Raw genomic sequence first — 20,249 nt, 5'->3', positions numbered from 1 at the left:
TCTGGTTACTGGCATCCCTCCTGCCCTCCGCCCTGGTGCTGCAGTGACTCAGCCTCTATGCCTGGGAGGTTAATGCTGTTGGATTTTTCCAGTCAAGCCTTTTCCCCCTCCCTCTAATGCCGGGCGAGTTTCTGGACTGAGCACAGGGCTGGAAGGGATAGAGTTGCCAAGCCTCAGCATCACGAGCTGGCCCTCAGCCTGGCTGCTGCCCCAATCCCTTCCCAAACGACACTCCACAATTCAACTACAGCCGAAGCAGTGGAGAAGGAGGGCATCCACGGGGCCATGGCACCTCCTTCCTGGGAGAGTGGGTGCCTTTCTGTCCCCAGAGACGCTGAGCCAGAGCCATGGGACAGCACAGAGTCAAAGGACACAGTTTCACCTCTGTGGCACAGGGCAAATGCCTTCATCCAACCATAGCACCACTACTCAGCACTGCACCTAGCCAAGCGTTGCACCAAAGCCCTCTGATGGGGTGGGAAAAGCCTTCTCAGACTTGACCATCGTTTCAAGGCCAGGTCAAGCTTCAAACCACCTGGGGCGAAGCTGGCTGGGCCACTGGGGCAGAAAGGCTACTGCCAGCCTGCACACCCTCCCTCTGCTCTAGCAGTATCCCAGCTGACTGGGTAGGAGGTCAGAGCACCAAGCCCAGTATGCTGGGGGGAACGCAAGGGCTGAAATCAGAGAGGAGCCCAGGTACATTAAACAGTAGGCAAGCATTCTGCTGGGACCTTACAGGAGAGCATCATGTCCAAAAGGTAGAGTCCAGGCTGGATACCCTCAGCCAGAGACGGAAACATCTTCTCAAACTGGACCATATTCTCCCCAAAAGGGGGAAATTCCCTCAGGATCCAGCAAGTGTCCCTGCTTCAGGGACAGACCAGCCCCATACCCCAAAAAGGTGAGGATGGGATGGCCCAAACCCCTCAGCCACCCCTTCTCAGCACTCCGGGTGATGCTGCTGCAGACGGCGAGCTGCAAGACAGGGTCTTGGCAAAGGAGAGCAGCACACATTGATCCCCTGCCCAGCATGCCCCCACGGCGGGTGGCTCAGTCCCAAGCCTGAATGCAACACACACAAGGAGTCACTACATCTCCCATTCCCAGTGTCACCATGCATCCCACCCCTGTGAGCTCTGGTTTCTCAAGAAACACAGGCACCCCCATTTCCCCAATGAATCAAAATGTCCTACCTGCCACTCTGTGGGCCACCAGGCCCTCCAGATTCAAGGGCTCTTCTGCCGACCTCGACAGGTCTTCATAGCTCTCTGGTCCCTTGCAGGGCATCTGGGTTTGTGCTGGGATGGTGGGGGAAGGCGGAGAGGAGACAAGATGCTGCTGAGACCCTGCAGGGCTGTAGGAAGTGCTGTGTGGGGGGATTCCCATCGGTGCTCCGGCTGGGGAATGGCTGTAGCTCCTTGGCTCTGGCACTGGGGCCGACTGGTAGTTGTAGGGCAAGTAAGTTTCCCGGTACTCATGCACCCCATAGTCTGGCTCCCTGGGAGAATAGGCTTTGCCCTCAGGCTCAGAGACCACGGGGCTCACAGAGATGCCAAAGGACCTTGGTTGGACCACCTGCGGAGTCGGCCGGGCATAGAGACCAGCAATGGGCTGGGCTGAGAGGGAGGAGTGCAAGGATCCTGCAGGCTTATCCTGTCGGGAGGCAGCAGGCACGCTCTGTGACTTGTGGATGGCAGGCGCAAGGTCCAGCATGAGGACATCAAGAGCTTCAATGGACTGCTCGATCTCCCGCCGGGAAGGCGTCCGGGGGAACTCTGGCATGCTGTGGCTGTGCGGGGGCACCAGCTGCAGCGGGCTGGGCTGGGGGCTGCAGCTAGAGACGCTGGGGCTGTGGCTCTCCATGCCACCTTCCTGTAGCCGAGAAGGTGGCCGACTCCCTCCTTGTTGCTGCCAGGAATTCAAGCCCCTCTGCACAGCCTCCCGGCTGCTAGTGCTGCGAGCTGGAGCCTGGGGCAGTGCTGGGTTCACATCGTACTTGGCTGTGTCCACCACTGGGAAGGACCGGGAGTGATAGGTGCCAGAGGGGTCATAGCCATACAGGTAGGACTGGGAACTGGGAAGCGGCTGAGCCTGGAGCCAGCCTGGAGTGTGGGAGCCAGGTGGACGCTGTGGGTAGCCAGCCAGGTGGTCCTGAGCAGACGCTGAGGGCCTCAGGGAAGGCAGCGTGTCACGGAGGTGGTGGCTTGTGAGGGTATTCTGGTTGTTGTAGGGGTAGCCACCATTGGAGAGCAGCTCACCATCATACAGCCCCTCCTTCAGCAACTTCTCGGTCCCATTGCAGCTTGAAGGCCCATTGGGCAGCGAGGACAGGCTTCCCACCCGGTGAGCTTCCTGGTAGCCAGCCTCACTTGCGGTGGTGGTGCCATCCAAGGAAGAGAGTGTGCCCAGGCTGCCCACACTGTGCCCATCCTGGTTGGGCAGATCGTCATCCAATATATCCGTCTCCCGCTCAGCCACCAGTGCTGCAGCATTCCCATTAACGTGCACCTGAGCCGGCACCACATGGCGGCCTGGCATGGCGGTCAGGCGTGCCGGTACGGGGCCAGGCAGGTGGTTGTGCATGGGTGGGGCACTCTCCAAGCCAAAGCCAACAAGGAGACGATCCAGCTCCCGCTTCTCCTCAGGGCTCAGCACCGCCTGGCCACCAGGCGCCACAGGCACCCCCGGCTCATCGGTCCGGTCAGTCTTGGTGGAGGCGGTGGAGTTGCCCGAGTCACTGCTCACCGAGAGTGTGTGCTCAACGTGGTTGGGTGCCGCTGGCAGCGCGAGGCGGGCAGCGTTGATGGCACCGGTGCTGCCGTGGAGGGAGTCTTTCTTCTTCACTTTAGCGTAGAGGCTCCCATCCAGAGGCCCTTGTGTGTGCCCAACCTCTGCAAGGGGAGAAACGAACACGAGATCCCAGATCAATTCCTGGCTCTCTGCAAAGAGCTAATGGGTCCCATTAGCCGGTGGTTTCGATCTCTTCCGTGCCACTGGAACGCTTAACAACCAGCATCGCCGTCTCCTCAGCACCCTCCGCAATCCCACAGGTACCACCATGCAGAGACGCTGGAGCCAGACTCCCACCCCATGCTCATGCTCCCACGGTCCCACATCCTCCACACCGTCCTGCCCTGCCCTGCACCACCTGCTCCACTGGGATTAACCAAATGTCCCACTCTGATTCCAGGCATCATTTCTGGCCATTACCCTCCATGGCTGGTGAGGGCCTGGCTGCCCATGCAGATGGCCATCACTGCTCCGCAAGGTTCAGCTGGTCCCACAGGGCCACAAGGCACCAGGGAGGGCAGGGGGAGATGCACCACGGGCTGTAGAAGGACGGGCGGAGGCAGTCAGGATCTGGCCTCATAGCTCTGCATGTCTCCAACTGCATGGAGGTACTCAGCCCACGGACGACAGACAGGTGAACCCACCTTACTTCTCCCTGCCTGCTCTCCTCCCAGATGATGCAGTTACAGCCAGTCACCTATCCTTGACATTTTATCCCTGGCTACAGACAGGCTCCGACGCTTTCTGTCCTTCACCTTCTCTCTCTCAGGCCAGGCAGATCTGCACAGACCTTTACTCACAGCCAGACGCTGTCCCAAAGCTCCTGCACAGGCAGTGCCTCTGTCCAAGCTCAAACATGCAGTACGTCCTCCCCATCGGGGCACCCAGCACCCTGGTGTCGCGATTCAAGACCAGTGCAAGCAGACAGCTTTGCTCTGCAGTCCCAAAATGCTGGAGGGCAGCCAAAGCACAGCAGCATCCCCACCTGCAACCCCAGCTCTGAGTCCCCCAGCTTCCACCACCCCCAACAGCCCCAACACCACAACCAGCTGTGCCCTTTAAACCTTCCCAATCAGGGCAGTAAGATTCTGGGAGTACAGAGGGATCTCAGTAAAGGAGATGGCAATGGGGATGGCCCCCAAGCAGTGTGTGCCCCCGCTGGAGCACGCACAGCACCGTCCAAGCTGCAGACTCTTGTTTTTCCAGCTCCCTGCCGAGGTTTCCTGGAAGGGTTCGCGAGCTGCATTAAACACTTTCTTTTGGAGGAAAAAATGACTCTTCCCTGGCAGGGGGCCAGGTGGCTGACTCAGGGACGGAAGACGGCTCTAATGCGATAGTGTGAAATCAGAGAGCTCCTATCTGCGAGCAAAACACTTCAGAAAGCCAGCCTCGAGCCAGGACAGCCTAACCAGTCCCACGCCTCTGCACCCGCACCCCAGCAGCTCCTGCGCCACCAACTGCCCTTGTCGTAAAGACAGAGAAGAAATAACACCCGAGTCCCACCAAATCAAGGCCCTCACTGCTGACTTTCCACCCCCAAATCCCTGCTAGCAGCATCCCAAGGAGGCAGTCAAGCCTCAAAGGCCCATCTTGGATTAAAGATATTCTAATACTGCACAAGAGCCCCTCCACACACTCAGTGCTGGAGATGAGCATAGGGGTCCAAAATTTCTCCCAGAGACTCAGAGCTCTTCCATCCAGCCAGAGCAGCCAGGATCCAGCAGCATTTTGACTCCACAACACCTCTCCTGCAAGGGAGAGAATCCTTTCCCATGAAGGGTGAAAGGAAGAAACATCATGTCCAGGGGCAGCATCAACACCAGAGAGGCTGAGAGATCACCTGGAGATGGGGAAGAAGCCCAGCCCTACTATCTGATGGTAGGAATGGGTGCCAGCCAGTCCCAGGAAACAAGAGCAAGACCCAGTATGGGGGCTATGATAAATAGGGCAGGGGAATAGAAAGGAAAAGGGAATAAATAAATATAAATGAAAGCACACACCAGCAAGTGATAAAATAGCTGGGAAAGGCTGCACCCAGCCTGCAGGCTGGGCAACCATCCCACAGTGGGGAGAAACTGCTCAAAAGCAGGAGCACATCACTGTTCATGTGTCCCACCTTCCCTAGACTCTCCAAGCCAGGCAGGGACATAAGGGGTCCAGTGGTCCCCACCCCAAAATCAGTACCAGGGTAAGAAGCAAGGAAGGGATTGACACCTCTGCCACCAGCCAAGACAGTCCCATGGCTGCTCTGCTCCACATCTCACTGCCTATCCTGTCCTCATCTCCATGCATCCTGAGCTCTGACACGAAGAGCCAAATCCTGCTTATTCCTTGCCACTGCCAGCCCCCTTGCCAAACCCCTGGGCCATGCTCTTGCTCCTGCGACTGTCTATTGCTTGTCACCTGAGAAGCTGTTGAATAATAACCAAAAAAAAAGACCAGGAGAAGGGGAGACAGGCTGCCTTAGCTGAAGCAGTCATCCCCAAAGCAGCAGGCCCCCAGGTCCCCATTTGCAAAGTGTCTGCAACTTCCAGCAAGGTCAGATTTCACCCCTGAAGGTCAGATCAGCTCCAGCTTGGCAGGCTGTGTCATCCCAGCATAGATTGGGTTTGCCCAGGTCTCAGCCCCAGATACAGCTCTGCTTCAGATCTATCTGCTCCAGCTGTATCAAAGGCATCTGGGGGAAGCGCTAAGCCCAGCCTGGTTCTACCCTTGCTGCCAGGGTCACCATCCCAGCAGGGCAATACTCTCTTTTCTCCCTCCCCAGCACCCTGCAGCTACACCCAGGAGAAAAACTGCTCCAGAGCACAGGTGACAACGGGAACAGGGCTCAGCTTCTATCTCCAAAATCCCAGGCATCTGCCACAGACCATACAGCATCACACACCAGCACAAATCCTGGCTGCAACTTTGCATTAGTGCAGAGGATTAGGCTCAGGCACCGTGTCTCCCCTAGTCCTGCCCCTCAGGAACACACCACCTGCTGCCTCCACTCCCCACAACCCAAAGCCTTGGCCCCAGGGCATCTCCAGAGCATCAGCCAGCAAGGAAGATCCTGGGGTCCTGGGATCCTTAATAGGATGAATGATGAAGGCTGCATCCCAGCGAGCCCAGCCCCCTAGTCCTATTTTCATCCTGTGACCAGATAAGAAATAGATGAAGCTTCTAAGCTGTGGGTCACCGCAGCCATGAATTCCGCACCCACTCCCAGCCCTTTTCTCCATCTCGTCCAACTCAAAGAAAAGCAAACTCAGGACTTACCAAAAGGGATGGGGAAGAAAAGATCCCAGGTGAAGAGAAGCAGCGGGCAGTAAAGCCCCTTCCTTTGCCCCTTCCAGCATCAGTGTCTTCCAGGGGGACCTGATGGGGCGGCAGCTCACTCAAACGGCGTCTGCAGCCAGCTCCGTGTGTCCGTCCAGGACAGGAGCTGACGGGCCAGAGCTGGCTGGGATTGGCGTTTGTCCTTTTGGCTTTGCTTTCCCTCTCGAGGAGGGAGCTATTCCCTTCCCAGCGCCGTGTCCCACGGGGCCAGCAAGAGGGGCACCCCGACGGCAGCAGGGCACCGGAGGGGCTGGGATACGGAGTACCCCCTGGACACGGGGTACCCCCAGGACACAGGGCGCCAGAGGGAAGAATGGAGGAGGGAGGATGGAGGAGAGGAAGGCGGCAGAGACAGGAGATGGGCTGGAGGCGAGGAGGTGCGGTTGTGCTCCCCCCCGCCCCAGACCACACAGGGATGAGCGGGAGGGGAAGGGGAGAGGCCGAGGAGGTGGCTGGGGGCCGCCCAAGCCTAAGCCCCAGCCCGGGTTAACCCCAGGGAAGTACGGGGAGGGTGAGAGCCACGGAGGGAGGACAGCCGGACAGACAGCTCTTAGCTATGAATATTAACTACTTCCTCCACAGGCAGAGCTGCGCCGCGTTAACTGTTTCCTAGGCACGACAGACCGATGGACGGACAAATGGATAGCCTATCCACCCCACACTCGGTGCTGCACGTTATTTTGCTGGAGGACGCCCCCAGTTTGAGACCCCCAGTCCTGTCTGGGTGCACACGTCACGTTTTTCCCCAAGAAGCTGTGACACGTTTGAGGTGGGGATGTCCTTTCAAGCCACATATGAGGCTGTAATCCAGCTGGGTCTGCAAACACAAATGTCTTGCTGGGGACTTGAGTTTCTCCATCTTAAATATACAAAGTGAAGTGGAAACTTACCGCGGCAACCCCACCAATACCAAACTCAACTCTTTTTCACAACTCTCCTTCCCTGCCCCACCAGCACCATGACATGGCATGAATGCCCCAGCACTGATTTCACAATGGCACATGCCACCCCTTCCCATGGCAGGAGGCACTGCATGAATCCTGTCCACCCTGGAGCCACCCTGTGACTGTGATGCTCCATCCCAGGCAAAATCTGTGCTGCGATGGTGCCACCAGTTTGCTGGTATAGGTGATGGCAAGCCCACCCTGTATACAGGTCGCTGTTTGAACCCACCCTCAAGCCTCCACTCCTTGATTGATCCAATATACTCAGCAAAACATGAGGCTCCCTCCACTCTAATACCCCAAAATGTGCATTTCCCACACCCCTGCAGATAATGGCAGGGGATGAAAGCAGTGTTTCCAGCCAGCCCCCTGACTCATAGCCCAGTTTGCTCCTAAACAGTGGCACAGCATCTTCTCAAAACCCCCGAGGCTTACTTGCTTCACTGCCTTTTTACTTCTTGCCCTGCTTGTGCAGCTGTGGGCAGTTCATGAGAGGGCAGGCCAAAAGCAATCTGCTCCAGCCCAGCTGCCCAGGGACAGCCCCAGCTTCAGACACATGCTCCAGCAGGTTTTGACTTCAAGGATGGTTTAAAGGGAGAAGACAAGGGGCTGAGCTTCCACCAGCCTATCCCTCTCCCCCTGAATCCCAGCCCTGCCTAGTACCCAGTCCCAGTGGAACCAAACCCCACCACCCGCCAACATCAAAACTCCAAATACCAGGTCAGAAGACAGACCCTGCCCTGGGAGTGGCCACACTGCAGCTGAAAAGTCTAGCCAAACCTATAGATGCTCCAGCACGTCTCCCATGGGGAATAACCAGAAGCAAGGGGGAGACTCCCTGCGGATCTCCATCCAGCCCATGTGGGTCCCCACTGCCCCCTAAAAACACCCGCCCCGCCAAGCCCTTACCTTGCCATGGCCAGAGCAGAGAGCAGTCGAGAGGGGCGGGATGGGGAGGGGGAAGTGGATTCCTTCAGCTTTAGTCAGCTGGCAAAGGCAAGACGAGAGCCAGTGGCTCCCCTCCCCACCGAGCCTGGCCAGGGGACAGATCCAGCCACGGAGGGAGAGCAGCAGCCTGCCGGCAGCTCCAACAATGGATTTAACAGCTCTGGCCTGGCCCATTTGGCTCTCCACCTTTGCACAGCCTGGCTTACCCTCCGTGGCAGCCTCAGACCCAGAGAAGTGGGGCAGGATATGACCCCTCAAGGATCATGTACCCCAGAAGATGCACAGTCTCCTGGGGAACTAACAGATGGCAGCAATCCCATATAGGAGCTTCCTGCTCCATGGAAAGGTGAGGGATTGGCATCCAGCCTGATTTGTGGGACTCTGGGATCCCTCCACCTTTGCCACAGAATCCAGGCTCTGCTGGGACCTCCCATCCCCAGAGGAATGGGATGCTTATCCCTCTCCCCACCCTGGCCAGCCCTGCCCTGTGCATGGGACTGAGCTGCAGGGGAGCCCTGTGCCAGAACCATGACTCAGGTGGGGATTTAGCAAGTCTCCCGCAGATGTTGGATTTGGCCAAGCCCTGGCCACCCCCCTTCCAGCCCCAGTAAAAAGGGGAGGGTGGACAGGGCGAGCCTGTGGTGAGGACATGGATGGTACAAGAGTGGGAGGTTGAGAGAGGAGTGGATGCTGGGTGCAGCAGAACCAGACAGAGTGGGTCCAAGCGCTGATCATTACAAGGAGCTGATGGGTCAGGGACATAAGCCCAGCTCTTTCACACTGTCTCACACTACCCTAAGATGGTAAAGCCTGGTATGTGTCTCCCACAGTCACACATCCAGACCCTGGAGATAACCCCTTGACCAGCTCTGTGCCAGCCCCAACACCCTGTTCTCCATCAGCACTGGTTTTCTCAGCAAAACCAAACCAGAACAGGGATGTCCCCCATTCAGATTTGACCACTTGCCTCTGTGGTACCCCTAAAATTTCTCTGCAGCAATCCTACAACCGGTTGCAAACCCAGCAGTGCCATATGCAGCCACAGGTCTCTTCCTGCCTCCCAGAAGCCAGACTCACCCCCCAGTGAGAGCCACCAGGGTGCTGGCAAAGCATTCATCACCCACCCAGCATACACAATATCTGAACTCCAAAAACAGCCAAAGGAAGAAGCTTCCAAACACCCTCTCAGCCAACCAATGGCTATGCGGACTGCAGGAACCCACCATGCAGCTGGCAGTGACCCCAAAGCCCCTTGGAGAAGAAGGAAGAAGGGCAGAGTCATTTGCCTCCCCTGTGAAACAAGGGGGTGGATGACAGGCGCTAGAATGGGTTTGTGGAGGTATCACAGCACACCCCACTCTTGCCAAGGACCACAGGCAGCCTGAATCTGGCAGGTAGCATGGACCCTGCTGGATTAAAGCAGGAGGGAGAGCTCACTGATAGGGCTGGTTTGTGGGGCAGTCCCCATCTGCTGAATTCAGCCAGGCCCCCTCAGTGAAAGAGCAGGACACGGGGGGTGCAGATTCCCCTCTCATGCCCCGTGCCTTGGGTGAGCTTGGTCAGACCGTGACCCTGCTGTGACTCACTTTCCCCTCCCCCAAGCACAGCAGGGAAAAGGGGAACGTGAGGACAGGCACCATCCTCAGCCATCCACCTGCCCCTCCAGCTCTGGGATCCCACAGGGTCATCCCACCCTGTCAGGCACCCCTCCAGCCCATATGGGTGCCCCACATGAAGCCAAAGCTGCCAGAGAAAACGGCATCCACCTCTGCCGAGAGCCAGCAGAGAGGCAGCACAGGGGAAACCCACCGTTTGGCAGGTAGTCCTGATCCTGACGACCTGGGCTGCAGCGTTGGTCTGAGAGGAGCTTTCACCGAGCAGTGGGGAATGGCAGTGGCAGTGACAAGGAGCAGCGGCTGATCCCACCCCAGCGTGGGTCCTGGTGCCAGTCTCACCCCCCCTCCGCCCCCGGCGGCCGTTCACTCACGCCTGGTGGTGCCAAAAATGCGGCGTGCAATTCCCTGACCAAATAAGGCGACAACAACCATAAACAGGGACCCCCCTCGCAGAGCTGGGCACCAGGGTCCCCCAATCCTGCTTCAGACAGGTTGGAGAGAAGGAAAAATGCTGATAGAAAGGGAGGAAGATGGGAACCCCCATGCTGGCTCTGCCTGTCACTGCTCAAGGGGCCCCATGGAGCAGCTGGGGTGAGATCTCCAAGAGAAGGACTACTTTGGAGCTGTCTGCTCTGGCATGGGTTGGAGGGCAGCCTCCTGCCTGCCAGCTTCACTCTCCCCAAACCGAGGCAGTGTTTGTGAACCCAAGGTGCCCTCAGTCCCCATCGCCACATTCCCTGTGTGCCTATGTGGCAGCCAATTCAGCACATGGAGGGACCTACACAGCCCCAACACCTGCCAAGACCCCCAGAAGCGGGAGGAGAGGAGCCCCAGGTTATGTTTGCAGCCCTGGCACCCAGCAAGACCCCTGGAAGTGAGGGAGAGGACAGAGAGGAGCCCTGGAATACCTCCGCAGCCCTGTGAGAGACAGAGTGCAGCAGCTTTGCCCCAGGGGCCAACAGGGAACACGTGCATCAAGGCACTTGGGTCTCTGCAGGCAGGAGGGGGCTGCCAGCCAGTCCTGCCAGCTCAGGGCAGGGGTAGAACCAGTCTGAGCTCATGATAGGATCACATGCGTCCTCCCCTCAGGGCCAGGCTCACAGTTACCAGCTCCCCGCCGCATAGCTGAGCCTGCGCATCACGAGTTGCCTGTTTAATGCCCCGTGCCAAGGCAAGTGCCTGTGCCAGCTTCGTGCAGCCATCCCAGATCCAGCCCCATATCCAAGCTCCCACTCAAAGCAGCTGGTGACCTTCAGGGGCATCGGGAACCACAGTTGTCCCTGCTCCAGGGACCCCTGTCTGGACTGGGGCTGAAAAGCTCAGGCATCTGCTCGGCCACAGGTGGCCTTGCTGCTGGGCTGGGGGGCCCAGCGCCCTTTGACATGCATATTTTGCCTGCTCCTGCCAAGGGGGTGAGGGTGGCCAACTCGTTGCATCCAAATTGGTGCTCAAAGGTCTTTTCCTAGCTCCAAGTAATGGTGCAGACTCTCCAGGGACAGTGAGGCATCCTCATCCCTCAAAACAAACTGAGACACAGCTACATCCTTCCACGCTTATGCCATGAGAAAGGAGCTGGGAAATCTAATGGTCCCCCCCATTAGCTCCTGCTCCAAACAGACCTGGGATTTTGGTTCCCCAAAGCTCTGGGGCATAAACTGAGGATGGCTCTCGCTCCATGCAAAGGGGGCTTTGAGAGCACAAGTGCTGAAAAAAAAGCCTGAGACGCTTGGGATTGTGGCAGGAAAGAATATTCATGAGATCTTCCTTTTCCATCCCATAGCCACACTCTTCCCAGCAGCAGGTGTCTGCACCTAGCTCTGCTGCCCACCAGCATCCCCTTCCTGGGGCAAGGCACATTCCATGGGGATGCTTTGGCCACCGACAACTTTGTGAGCCCTAACCTTTCTCCAGGTGCTTGCCAGGGAGGGGTGGCTCAGCCCAGGCTCCCTCCGTGCTATTGTCACGCTGGATGTTGAAGTTCTCATAGGAGTCCCACCGGATGAGTGGATCAGATGTGTTGTAGTCCACAGAAACACTGGGCCCGTTCTCCAGGTGCTCCATGCCTAGGAAGAGGCAAGACGGTCAGCTGGGGTTTAAATGGAGTCAGTGCATGTGTGACAGGGGGAGGAGATGGAGAGAAGGTGCAAACAAAGGAAGAAGGACAGGAGCCATAGCACAAGTCAGAAGAGTCATGTAAGAAGAGGGGCACCAAGAGAGATGGGCAGACACAGGAAACACATCAAGATCCACAGACAAAGTGTACAAAGCTGGCTGGGGCATTTGAGATGGCCAAAGGATAGACAGATAGATAGACTGACAGTGAGCATGCCTAGGTCTGAACATTTTGGGCAGGGACTCTTCCATTCCCTCCCTCCTTCCTTCTCTCCTGGGCCAGCAAGTGCTGCAGAGAGTGGCCTCCTGCAAAAGAGAGCGAGGGCAATAGGGCACTCATGGGTGCTCCTAGATTAGCGTCACTGCTTGCAGCCCACACCCCGTCCTAGTGACAAACAGACAGGTCACAAGGGAGTCAACAGGTGATAGAGCCAGGGAGCAGGGAAGAAGGCAGCATCCAGCTCTGAACCTCAACAGCAGTGAGCTAGCCATACCTTGGATCTTCTCAGGGCCATAGGAGAACACGAACTCCACCTTCCCATACTCAGGGAAGCGGTCATCTGGCAGAGAAAAAGCAGAGCAAAGGGACCATCTCCATCCATCCCTCCAATGGCACCAGAACATCCAAGCCAAACATTTTCACAGGCCAGATCAAAGCCAGGAGCTGGTAGGGGATATTCTGGCACAGGGCAGCACATCTCAGCCCCCTAAACAACCCCAAGGCAGCCCCTCCATATTGATACCATTGCTTTTGGCAATGAAGGGGATGATACTGCCACTGGTCCCTGAGCAGCACCACATGCTGCAGATGCAGCAGAGGTGTCCTGCTTCATCAGGGGTGGATTCAGGGTAAGTTGCCAGATGTCCCAGCTATGGGAGAAGTGTCAGAGTGGTGGGAAGACAAAGTTTGCAGTGGGGAGGTGCGGGGGTGATTACCTCTGAAGGCCTCATCCAGGTCCTCCTTGCCAAAGACAACATCAAGGTCATGCACAGCACACGTGTGGAACTGCACACGGAAAATCACATCACGGGTCGGGCTGCGAAACTTCTTGTGGTAACACTTCAGCTGTGGAGGGAAGTGGGATGGCCTGTCAGGACAAGCCGCTGGAGCTGGGCAAGGTGAAACCAGGGAGTCCTGAGGCACAAGGACCACCTGTCTTCTGGCTGCTCCCCACACAGGGGACTGAGGCAAGCCTTCTTACCAAGATATCACCTTTCAGTAGTAAGCCAGGCTCAATGGTGATGCAGATGCCTGTCTGGCTGTCTCCTTGCACGTTGCTGCAGAGGGGCACATGGCAAGACAACAAGCTGTGGTGCAGATCCCTCCCTCCCAGAGCTTCCAGCACCACCTCAACCAGCCCCTTCCACCCACACCCATCCAGGAAAGGCATAAAGCACAGAAATGGCTCTGTCAGTCCCATCTCCCACTACCTAGGGGCACACATTCCCGGGGGGAGGAGGAGAAGACAGGGAAACTAAGGCACAACTCAACGACAGAGCTAAAACTCCTGTGTGGGAGCATCTGACCAGGCTGAGGTGCTGGGGTATCAGCCATCCCATGAGTCAAGCAGGCCACAGGATACAGAGGGAGAGGTCTTGGGGAAGGCATCCTCTCTGCCTCAGTTTCCCTGCCGAAAGCCCTCCCCTCCCCTTAGACCAAGGGGCTATTCTCTGGGCAGTGGCATCAGCAGTGGGGAACAAGAAGGGAATTGGATTTTACAGGCAAGATAAACCTGGAGTTTATTACCAGCATCCCATAAACAGCCTGTTAAAAGCTGAGAGGCAAAGCTGGGACGGCAGTAAATCTCAGCTAACAGGGATGCCTGGCTGCAAGGAAAGAAGATCCTCGTTCAGTGGGGTGGGATGGGAACATCCCTGAAGTGAGGGGCTTTGCTATCTCTAGGGGAGCCAGAAACTCCCAGGCTGGGATGTGGCCCCAAAAAAGCATCTGAGCAGCTGAAAAAAACTGGGTCCTGTGTTACCTTTGACCGTGCCTGCTCCCAAGAGCAGTGTCAGAAAATGGTGTCAGGGTAAATCACGAGGAGGTTAAAATGGGGGAAACTTTTTGGGTGGGAAGAAAGAGGGCTTTTAGGACTAATCCGAGCAAGAAGAGTAGCTCTTCAGGCAGGGAGAGGAGAAACGCCTCCATCTCCCAGGGAAGTGTGCCCATTTCTGTTCCTGCTCCCTCCGAGGGCACCCAGCCCGAGGCTCCGCGGAGCCCCGGGCTCCCTCTGGTGATACGCGGAGTCACTACAGCCCTCCCAGCAGAAGGGCCCAGTATGGCCCAGTATGGCTAGTTACCACCCCCAAGGAAAAGGAAGCCCCTTTCTTCAGTTCCCTGGACTCCCAATAGACTAAGCACAGAGCACTGAACCGCTGCAGACTTTGGCCTCGACCCTCTCAATCTCCCCCTGCTTGCCAACCCCCCGCGCAGGGGAAGAGGGAAGCCCCACGGTAAGGAGATAGTTACTAGATCCCCGAGGTGTAGACGGGCTGCATGGCCTGGTATATTTTCAGGAAGGGCCGACAACCTGGAAGACATCAAGGCAGGCAGAGAAGGCACACTGCTGTTAGCCGGCAGGGCGGAGGGGCCAGGGCAGGGATTAGTCATGGGGGAGAAATCCAAACAGGGAGAGAGCCAAGGCAAACAGCCGCTCCCCACCCTGGCCAGCCTGCACAGGCCACGGGCAACATCTTGGATGGGCAGAAAAGGATGCCCTAATTGGCATGGGAAAATGAGGAAGCCTCCAGAGTCCCCTTTGCTAGGGATGGAGGTAGGATGATGAGGATAATGGTCTCTTGAGAGAGGGACTGCTTCTGGGTATCAGCACCAGGTGTGGTGCTACATCCCAAACCCCAAACCTAATCTGGTGCCATACTCCAAAAAGCCTTGTCACCTTGAGGCTCAAGTTAGTGCCCAGCCCCTGGAGCCCTGCACAAAGTAAGCAGCCCCCATGGGTTCTTTGCGGGGGGGGAAAGCAGTCTCCTGATACAGTGAACAGTCACAGAGAGGGAATAGTTCCTGAGAGGGAAAGGGAAATGCAAATTGTCATGGAAAATGTGGAAAATATACCCCATGGGCAGCAAGCCCAATTATGCATCAAGGGGTGGTGGTGTGTGGCTGGGGGCCAGGCAGAGGTGAGGAGTGGAGAGTACCTACCGCCTTTTGACTCAAAGTTGGGGATGCCGTGCATGATGACATGATGGAGGAAGAGGGGCTTGTTGTTCATCTTGATGCTGCCAGAGAGGAGCCCGCTGAAGTAATGGATGTACCTACAGGGCATACAGGCAGGTCAGAGGCAAGAACCACAGTGGAGAACTCCCCTTGTACCCCCTGCACTCCAACACTCTGGCCACAGGGGTAAAACTCACACCAGGACCCACCTCTTCTGGGACGGCTGCCCCACTGGTACCACCTTGTCCTCATAGAATCGCTTCATGGCAAACCTGTCCAGAGCCTGGTTGGCACTACAGGGACAGAGGGCAGACAAGACTGAAGGAGGGCATCTGTACCAGCACCCCAGCACTGCCAGGATGGAGGTCAGCAGTGGACCCCAGGACCACCCCAGGACTGCAGGCCTCTTCTCACCTGGCCGAGATGTTGCTGTAGTGCATGTAGGCAGCCACTACCACCCCCAGCCGGCCACGGTTTCCCTGCAGGCACACAGCAGAAGGAATGTCACAGGAGCAGCAGTGCCTGTGAGTGCCTGAACAAGGCTGCCTTGCACGCAGGCGGGCACACACCGGGCCCTATGCCCATACACCAACCCATATGCACACCCCAACTCTTATATACACAACCAATGCACATATATGCTGACACCTACACACATCCCAAGCCACAAACCACCACATCCCTTGCAACCCTTGGCCTTTGAGGCTGTTCAGCCCCATCCCTGCAGCTCCATGGCTGCCCCAGACCCCCATCCCTGTGCACCCCAGAGCTGGGGTCCAGCCCACCTTGTTGTGTAGCACCACCACATTGTGCGCCGCAGCGTTGAGCCACGTGTCCATGGCTTTGCAAATGCTGCAGATCTTCTCTAGCGCTGGGGTGTGCAGGTCAGGCCACCCAAAATCCAGCACCTGGTTGGGGGGAGCAGCCAGAGGTCACATTCATGCTGGGCTCTGCCCCCTCCACAAGTCTCCAGCCTGACAATGTGCATAGCCCAAGGCACATAATCACTGGGGGCACCCCTGCCTTGCCCTGATGCACCGTTCCCAGCCTCTTCCCCAACCCTGCACCCCACTGCTCAGACCCCAGCCCTGAGTCCCAAATGCCAGTCCTCCTCTGGGTCACTTGGCTCAGTTGCCCAGGGCTCCTCTATGCTCATCAGGATGGCGACAATGCCTTAGGAAGGTCTCCAAGAGGCCTCCACAACCAGGTTTTCCTGGAGATGGGGGCAGGAGGTAAGATAACACCCCACAAACTCATTGGGAAGACTTAGTGCTTTCCCTCCCCTGCTCCTCCACCAGTAGAGTTGGATAGAAAGGATGGCAGGCAACCCTGCCCAGTGCCTCTCCTCCCCACAGATATGACCCACCTTGGAGTGAAGCTTGCTGATGTCATTTCTCCGCTCAGAGAGGTTGAAAAGCTTCAGAGAAGAGGAAGAAGAGAGTGAGGAAACACCTTCCTCCCTTGCTGCTCCCCACCTCTTCCTCATTTCAAAGCCTCACCAAATCCCTCTGTAAGAGGTTTTCCCAAATATATTGATCCAAGCAATGCCTTCCCACAAGGCACCTCAATGGCTAACAACTCCCAGGGGATACAAAAGGGACTGGGAATCTTCAAGGAAGGAACTCTCACTCATCCACCTTAGTGCAATGATCCCCCTCGCCAAAGTTAAGCCAAGTCAGAGTCAAGGATGCAGCATCCATCCCTTTAAGTACCCCATCCCCTGGACTTGAGCAACCCAGCCCCATCCCCAGCCTGGAGGGGACCTGGCTGTGTCCTCACCACATAGTTGTCCCCGTGCTTGGACTTCAGCATGTGGGCCACCTCGCGGAGGTTGCTGCAGAAGCTTTGCTCTTCAGCCGCGCTGGGGTAGGAGACGGCAATAATCCGCTCCGTGATGTACACCAGGTCCAGCTCACAACTACTCTCCATGGCTGCAGTCAGGCTCATGCTCCTGGGAGAGGGACGGGACCACTCTCAGGCCACAGTGTGGGGATGGGACATGGTGACCCTTCTCCACCCTGCACAGCCCCTGGGATAAAGCAAGACAGACTAGGACACTATGTCAGGGCTGCCCGCAGCCTCTTCCTTGCTTCCAGCCCCACCGGGGTGTCTTCAAGACCCAGGCTGGGGATAGTGGCTCAGACCCCCTGCCTTCGCCATGGGGAGCATCTCTTAGTTGTAGCACATACAGAAAAGCAAAGTATTGGTTGAGAAAGAGGTTCAGGAAGGGCAAAGGTGGTCACCAGAAGGGGAATCTGAAGCATCTACCTGGATGTTTTGTGACGTGACTGCCCACTCCTAGGGGATTTTGTGACGTCCTAAAGAACCAGAGAGAAAATGCAAGTTATTGCCCTGACCCAGCCCTCAGCCAGCACAGGAGTCCTACTAGAGTCAGGTGTGATGGTGCTGCCAGAATATCCTAGTCCCACTACTGCACACCTTCACACCCCTAAACCATCAGCCTCCAAATCCCCCATGCTGAGCATCCCTATGACATCAAACGTCCCAAAGGCACTATCATCCTCCTATACCATGGCCATGAGCAAAACTCAGCTCTCACAACCCCAGCACAGCTGTGACCAGCTGCCATGTGTACTGCAGGCCCAGTGCCTTGGGGCAGGGTCCCAGAGGACCTTTGAGGAGGATGCTGCGGGTGGGTGCACAGCCTCAGGCACATCACGAGCCCCTCCAGCCTCGGCCAGGCTGCAGGCACACACCTGGCAGGACAGAGCCCCCTGCCAGGGGCAGGTTGGCTGCCCAAGCGGCGGTGAGGAGCCGTCCAGGCACAGCGGTTTGCTTTGGCCCCAGCTCCACAAAGCCAAACGCCGGGAGGAAATGTTTGAGTTCTCAGAGCAGGAAACTTCTATTTAAGCATGTTCCTCAGCCTCAAGAATTTCATCTGCAGCCGGTTTTCTCAGTCACTTCATGACCTCAGCCAAAAAAACAAAGCAGGGTTTCCAAAAAACCCCACTAAGTTAAAACACACTCACACCTCATTAGTTTCATTATCTCCAGCTAATAAGCAGGACTCATTTAAAGACTCCTCTCATGCAGGCAGCACCTCCCTAGCCCCTGTAAGGATCCAGAAGCAAGAGATGCACCCCACAGCCAGCTCCTGGGATGCACCTTTTGTCTCTGAAGCTGCAGGACTTGCTGCCACCCTCCTCGAGGCTGCACCATCCCCCAAATGGCACATTTGAGGCAACAGGGCAAGGTGGGAGAGGTGTCCCCAGTGCCTCTTCCCCACCATCTCCCACCCAATGCAGTGCCAGGGCTGCTTCTGTGGGCAGCCAATGTCACCCTCCATTGGCTTCATGTCCCCGTTTCAAGGTCAGGCTGCCCAGCAGAGCAGAGCTGGGCTCAGCAGCCTGCAGTGCCCAAGGACAAAGGTTTCCCCTTCCAGACAAAGCCTCTCCAGGAGGCAGCAGTGCCACCTGAGCACCCAGGGATACCAGGCAGCAATGACAATCCTCCTTTCAGGCTCTCCTCAGGATGTCCCAAACTCCTGCTCATGCCAGAAACACACACCCCCACACCCCCCCCCAGCATTGCTGAGAGAAAAAGAATGAGTTAAAAATGTAGCATAAAGAAAGGTAAAACCTTACCCTGGGCAGAGCCAGGGTGTGTGGAGCCAGCTTGAGCCTGAGCATGGGCTCATCCCTGCATCACTGACTGGTGACTAGGATGGGATCCCCACCACAGACTGTTCTGTCCCAGTCATTCATAGTGAGAGACATCTGGTGTCCTCCACCCATGTCCACCAGCCCTAGGAGCTTCATTAGTCCCTGTAACTCCTTCCAGTCACGGCAGCATCCCAAAACACAGCCTGGACTGACCCCAACGGAGAAGAATACATGGATCATGGAGCTTGCCTCATACTCCTGCCTGGGGAAACTAAGGCATTGAATATGAGCGAGGCAGGGACACCAGAGCCCCTCTCCCTCTTCATACCTTGACAGTGGCAAGACCCTTGCTAATCCATTTCCATAGCATCGAGCTCCACTCCCAGCACCCTCGCGACCTAGGGGAGCAGGTGCCTGTGTGCATGGCCCTTCAGTGTCCCCTGCCCTAGCAGGAGCCCTCTATCTCTGTCCCACTCCCGCCAGCCCCTGCGAGAGGAAGTCAGCCAGCAATCGGCTGATAGGAACAAGCACTCCCTTATTAAACATTCCTGCCTGCTGCTGGACTGGGACACCCTGCAAAGGACCCCTCTGCGGAGAGACCCCTGCCCAGCCAGTGTCCCAGTCCCGCCCAGCACCAGACAGGCTGATCCCAAACATTTTGGACTGAAGACCCCCTTGCTAGCCCCATCAAGCACCCATGTCCCAGCCCTAGGCTGGCTCAGCATGTCCCCAGGGTCTGGGCAATATGTGAAACCCACAGGTCCCTTCTGCTTAAAAAGGGTGAAATGAGGCACAAGAAAGGCTGCAGAAATGCCAGGAAACTTCCCCAAAAGAGAGCAAAGGGGAGTTCTGCTTGTCCTGCTGGATTATCCTAGCCCCAGTTCTTGCCCAAGTTTGGAGAGGGATTAGAAACATACCCTGGACAACCAAAGCGATGGGGCAAAGCCAGCTCCCAAGTGAGGAAGGCTTTCATCCTCTTCTCATGAGAACTGCTCTGCCTCCATCCCTTGGGTCCCAGCTCCAGCAGGCAGGGAGGCCAGCGAGCTGGCTGTGGGCAAAGGGAAGCCGTCCGCGTTGACTTTGGCAGTGCTTTTGTCTACAATGTCTTACCAACTCTGTGTCCACAGATTAAATAACATATCCCCAGCTCCGGGACAGGAAAGACGGCTTTGTGGCAAAAGCCCCAGCCCCTGCTTCACTGGGCTCCGACACTGCCTCTGCCACCAACCCTGGGGACCTTGCTTGGCCTTTTGGCTGGCAGCAGGGGAGGGCTGGGGGATCCCAAGGATATCAAGAGGCATCCCAGGCTGAGGGACTTTGACTGAGAGGGGGTGCTTGTGGCAACGGGTCAGGCAGAAGTGACCTCCAAGGAGGTCTCAAGGTAGAGACCAGCCTCTGTGACTGGTAGGACTTACCAGGGCGTCTGCCTGCTTCATGATGCTCTCCCCCAGGGAAGGCTGCAGGCAGGTGGAAGGAGAAAGCGAGAAAAAGTGAGAGAAGGTGAGAGATTGTGAGACACACATAAACACAATGGGGGCTAGGGTCAAAAGTTGCCTCCTGGCTATTTCTGGCCCATCCTAGGAAATGCATCTCAGTCCCATTTCCTTTCTTGCCCATCAGTGTCTGCTATTCCTAAAGGTCAGGAATCCCTTGAAAGCCAGGAGATGCTTGGGTACCGAGGGCACTACCATCCTGCCTCCAGGCAGCAGCCCTCCGCACC

The 20,249-nt window shown here is 56.9% G+C and overlaps 1 protein-coding gene across 11 annotated transcripts in view; it reads right to left on the bottom strand.

The window, feature by feature from the left end:
• Positions 1-20,249, bottom strand: part of TNS1 (tensin 1) — a 62,089-nt gene that overhangs the window by 23,719 nt on the left and 18,121 nt on the right. For 9 of the 11 annotated variants that reach the window (XM_068138891.1, XM_068138890.1, XM_068138893.1 and 6 more), the window contains 14 exons: positions 19,945-19,986; positions 17,175-17,224; positions 16,686-16,857; positions 16,273-16,323; positions 15,692-15,814; positions 15,321-15,385; positions 15,116-15,199; positions 14,892-15,004; positions 14,202-14,262; positions 12,934-13,009; positions 12,668-12,797; positions 12,226-12,291; positions 11,521-11,682; positions 1,194-2,891 (listed from right to left, as the gene is read on the bottom strand). In XM_068138891.1, coding sequence (XP_067994992.1) covers positions 1,194-2,891; positions 11,521-11,682; positions 12,226-12,291; positions 12,668-12,797; positions 12,934-13,009; positions 14,202-14,262; positions 14,892-15,004; positions 15,116-15,199; positions 15,321-15,385; positions 15,692-15,814; positions 16,273-16,323; positions 16,686-16,857; positions 17,175-17,224; positions 19,945-19,965 — 2,872 coding nt within the window. In that variant the 5' untranslated portion in view covers positions 19,966-19,986. The remainder of the gene's footprint in view (positions 1-1,193; positions 2,892-11,520; positions 11,683-12,225; positions 12,292-12,667; positions 12,798-12,933; positions 13,010-14,201; positions 14,263-14,891; positions 15,005-15,115; positions 15,200-15,320; positions 15,386-15,691; positions 15,815-16,272; positions 16,324-16,685; positions 16,858-17,174; positions 17,225-19,944; positions 19,987-20,249) is intronic. The other 2 variants (XM_068138901.1, XM_068138900.1) reach the window with 2 other exon arrangements.

Source organism: Melanerpes formicivorus, unplaced genomic scaffold, assembly GCF_026170545.1.
Source record: "Melanerpes formicivorus ecotype bairdi unplaced genomic scaffold, bMelFor1.0.p_v2 SCAF_5, whole genome shotgun sequence".
NCBI lineage: Eukaryota > Metazoa > Chordata > Aves > Piciformes > Picidae > Melanerpes > Melanerpes formicivorus.
Note: the sequence above shows the minus strand (reverse complement) of the source record. Positions and strands in the feature narration are given on the sequence as shown.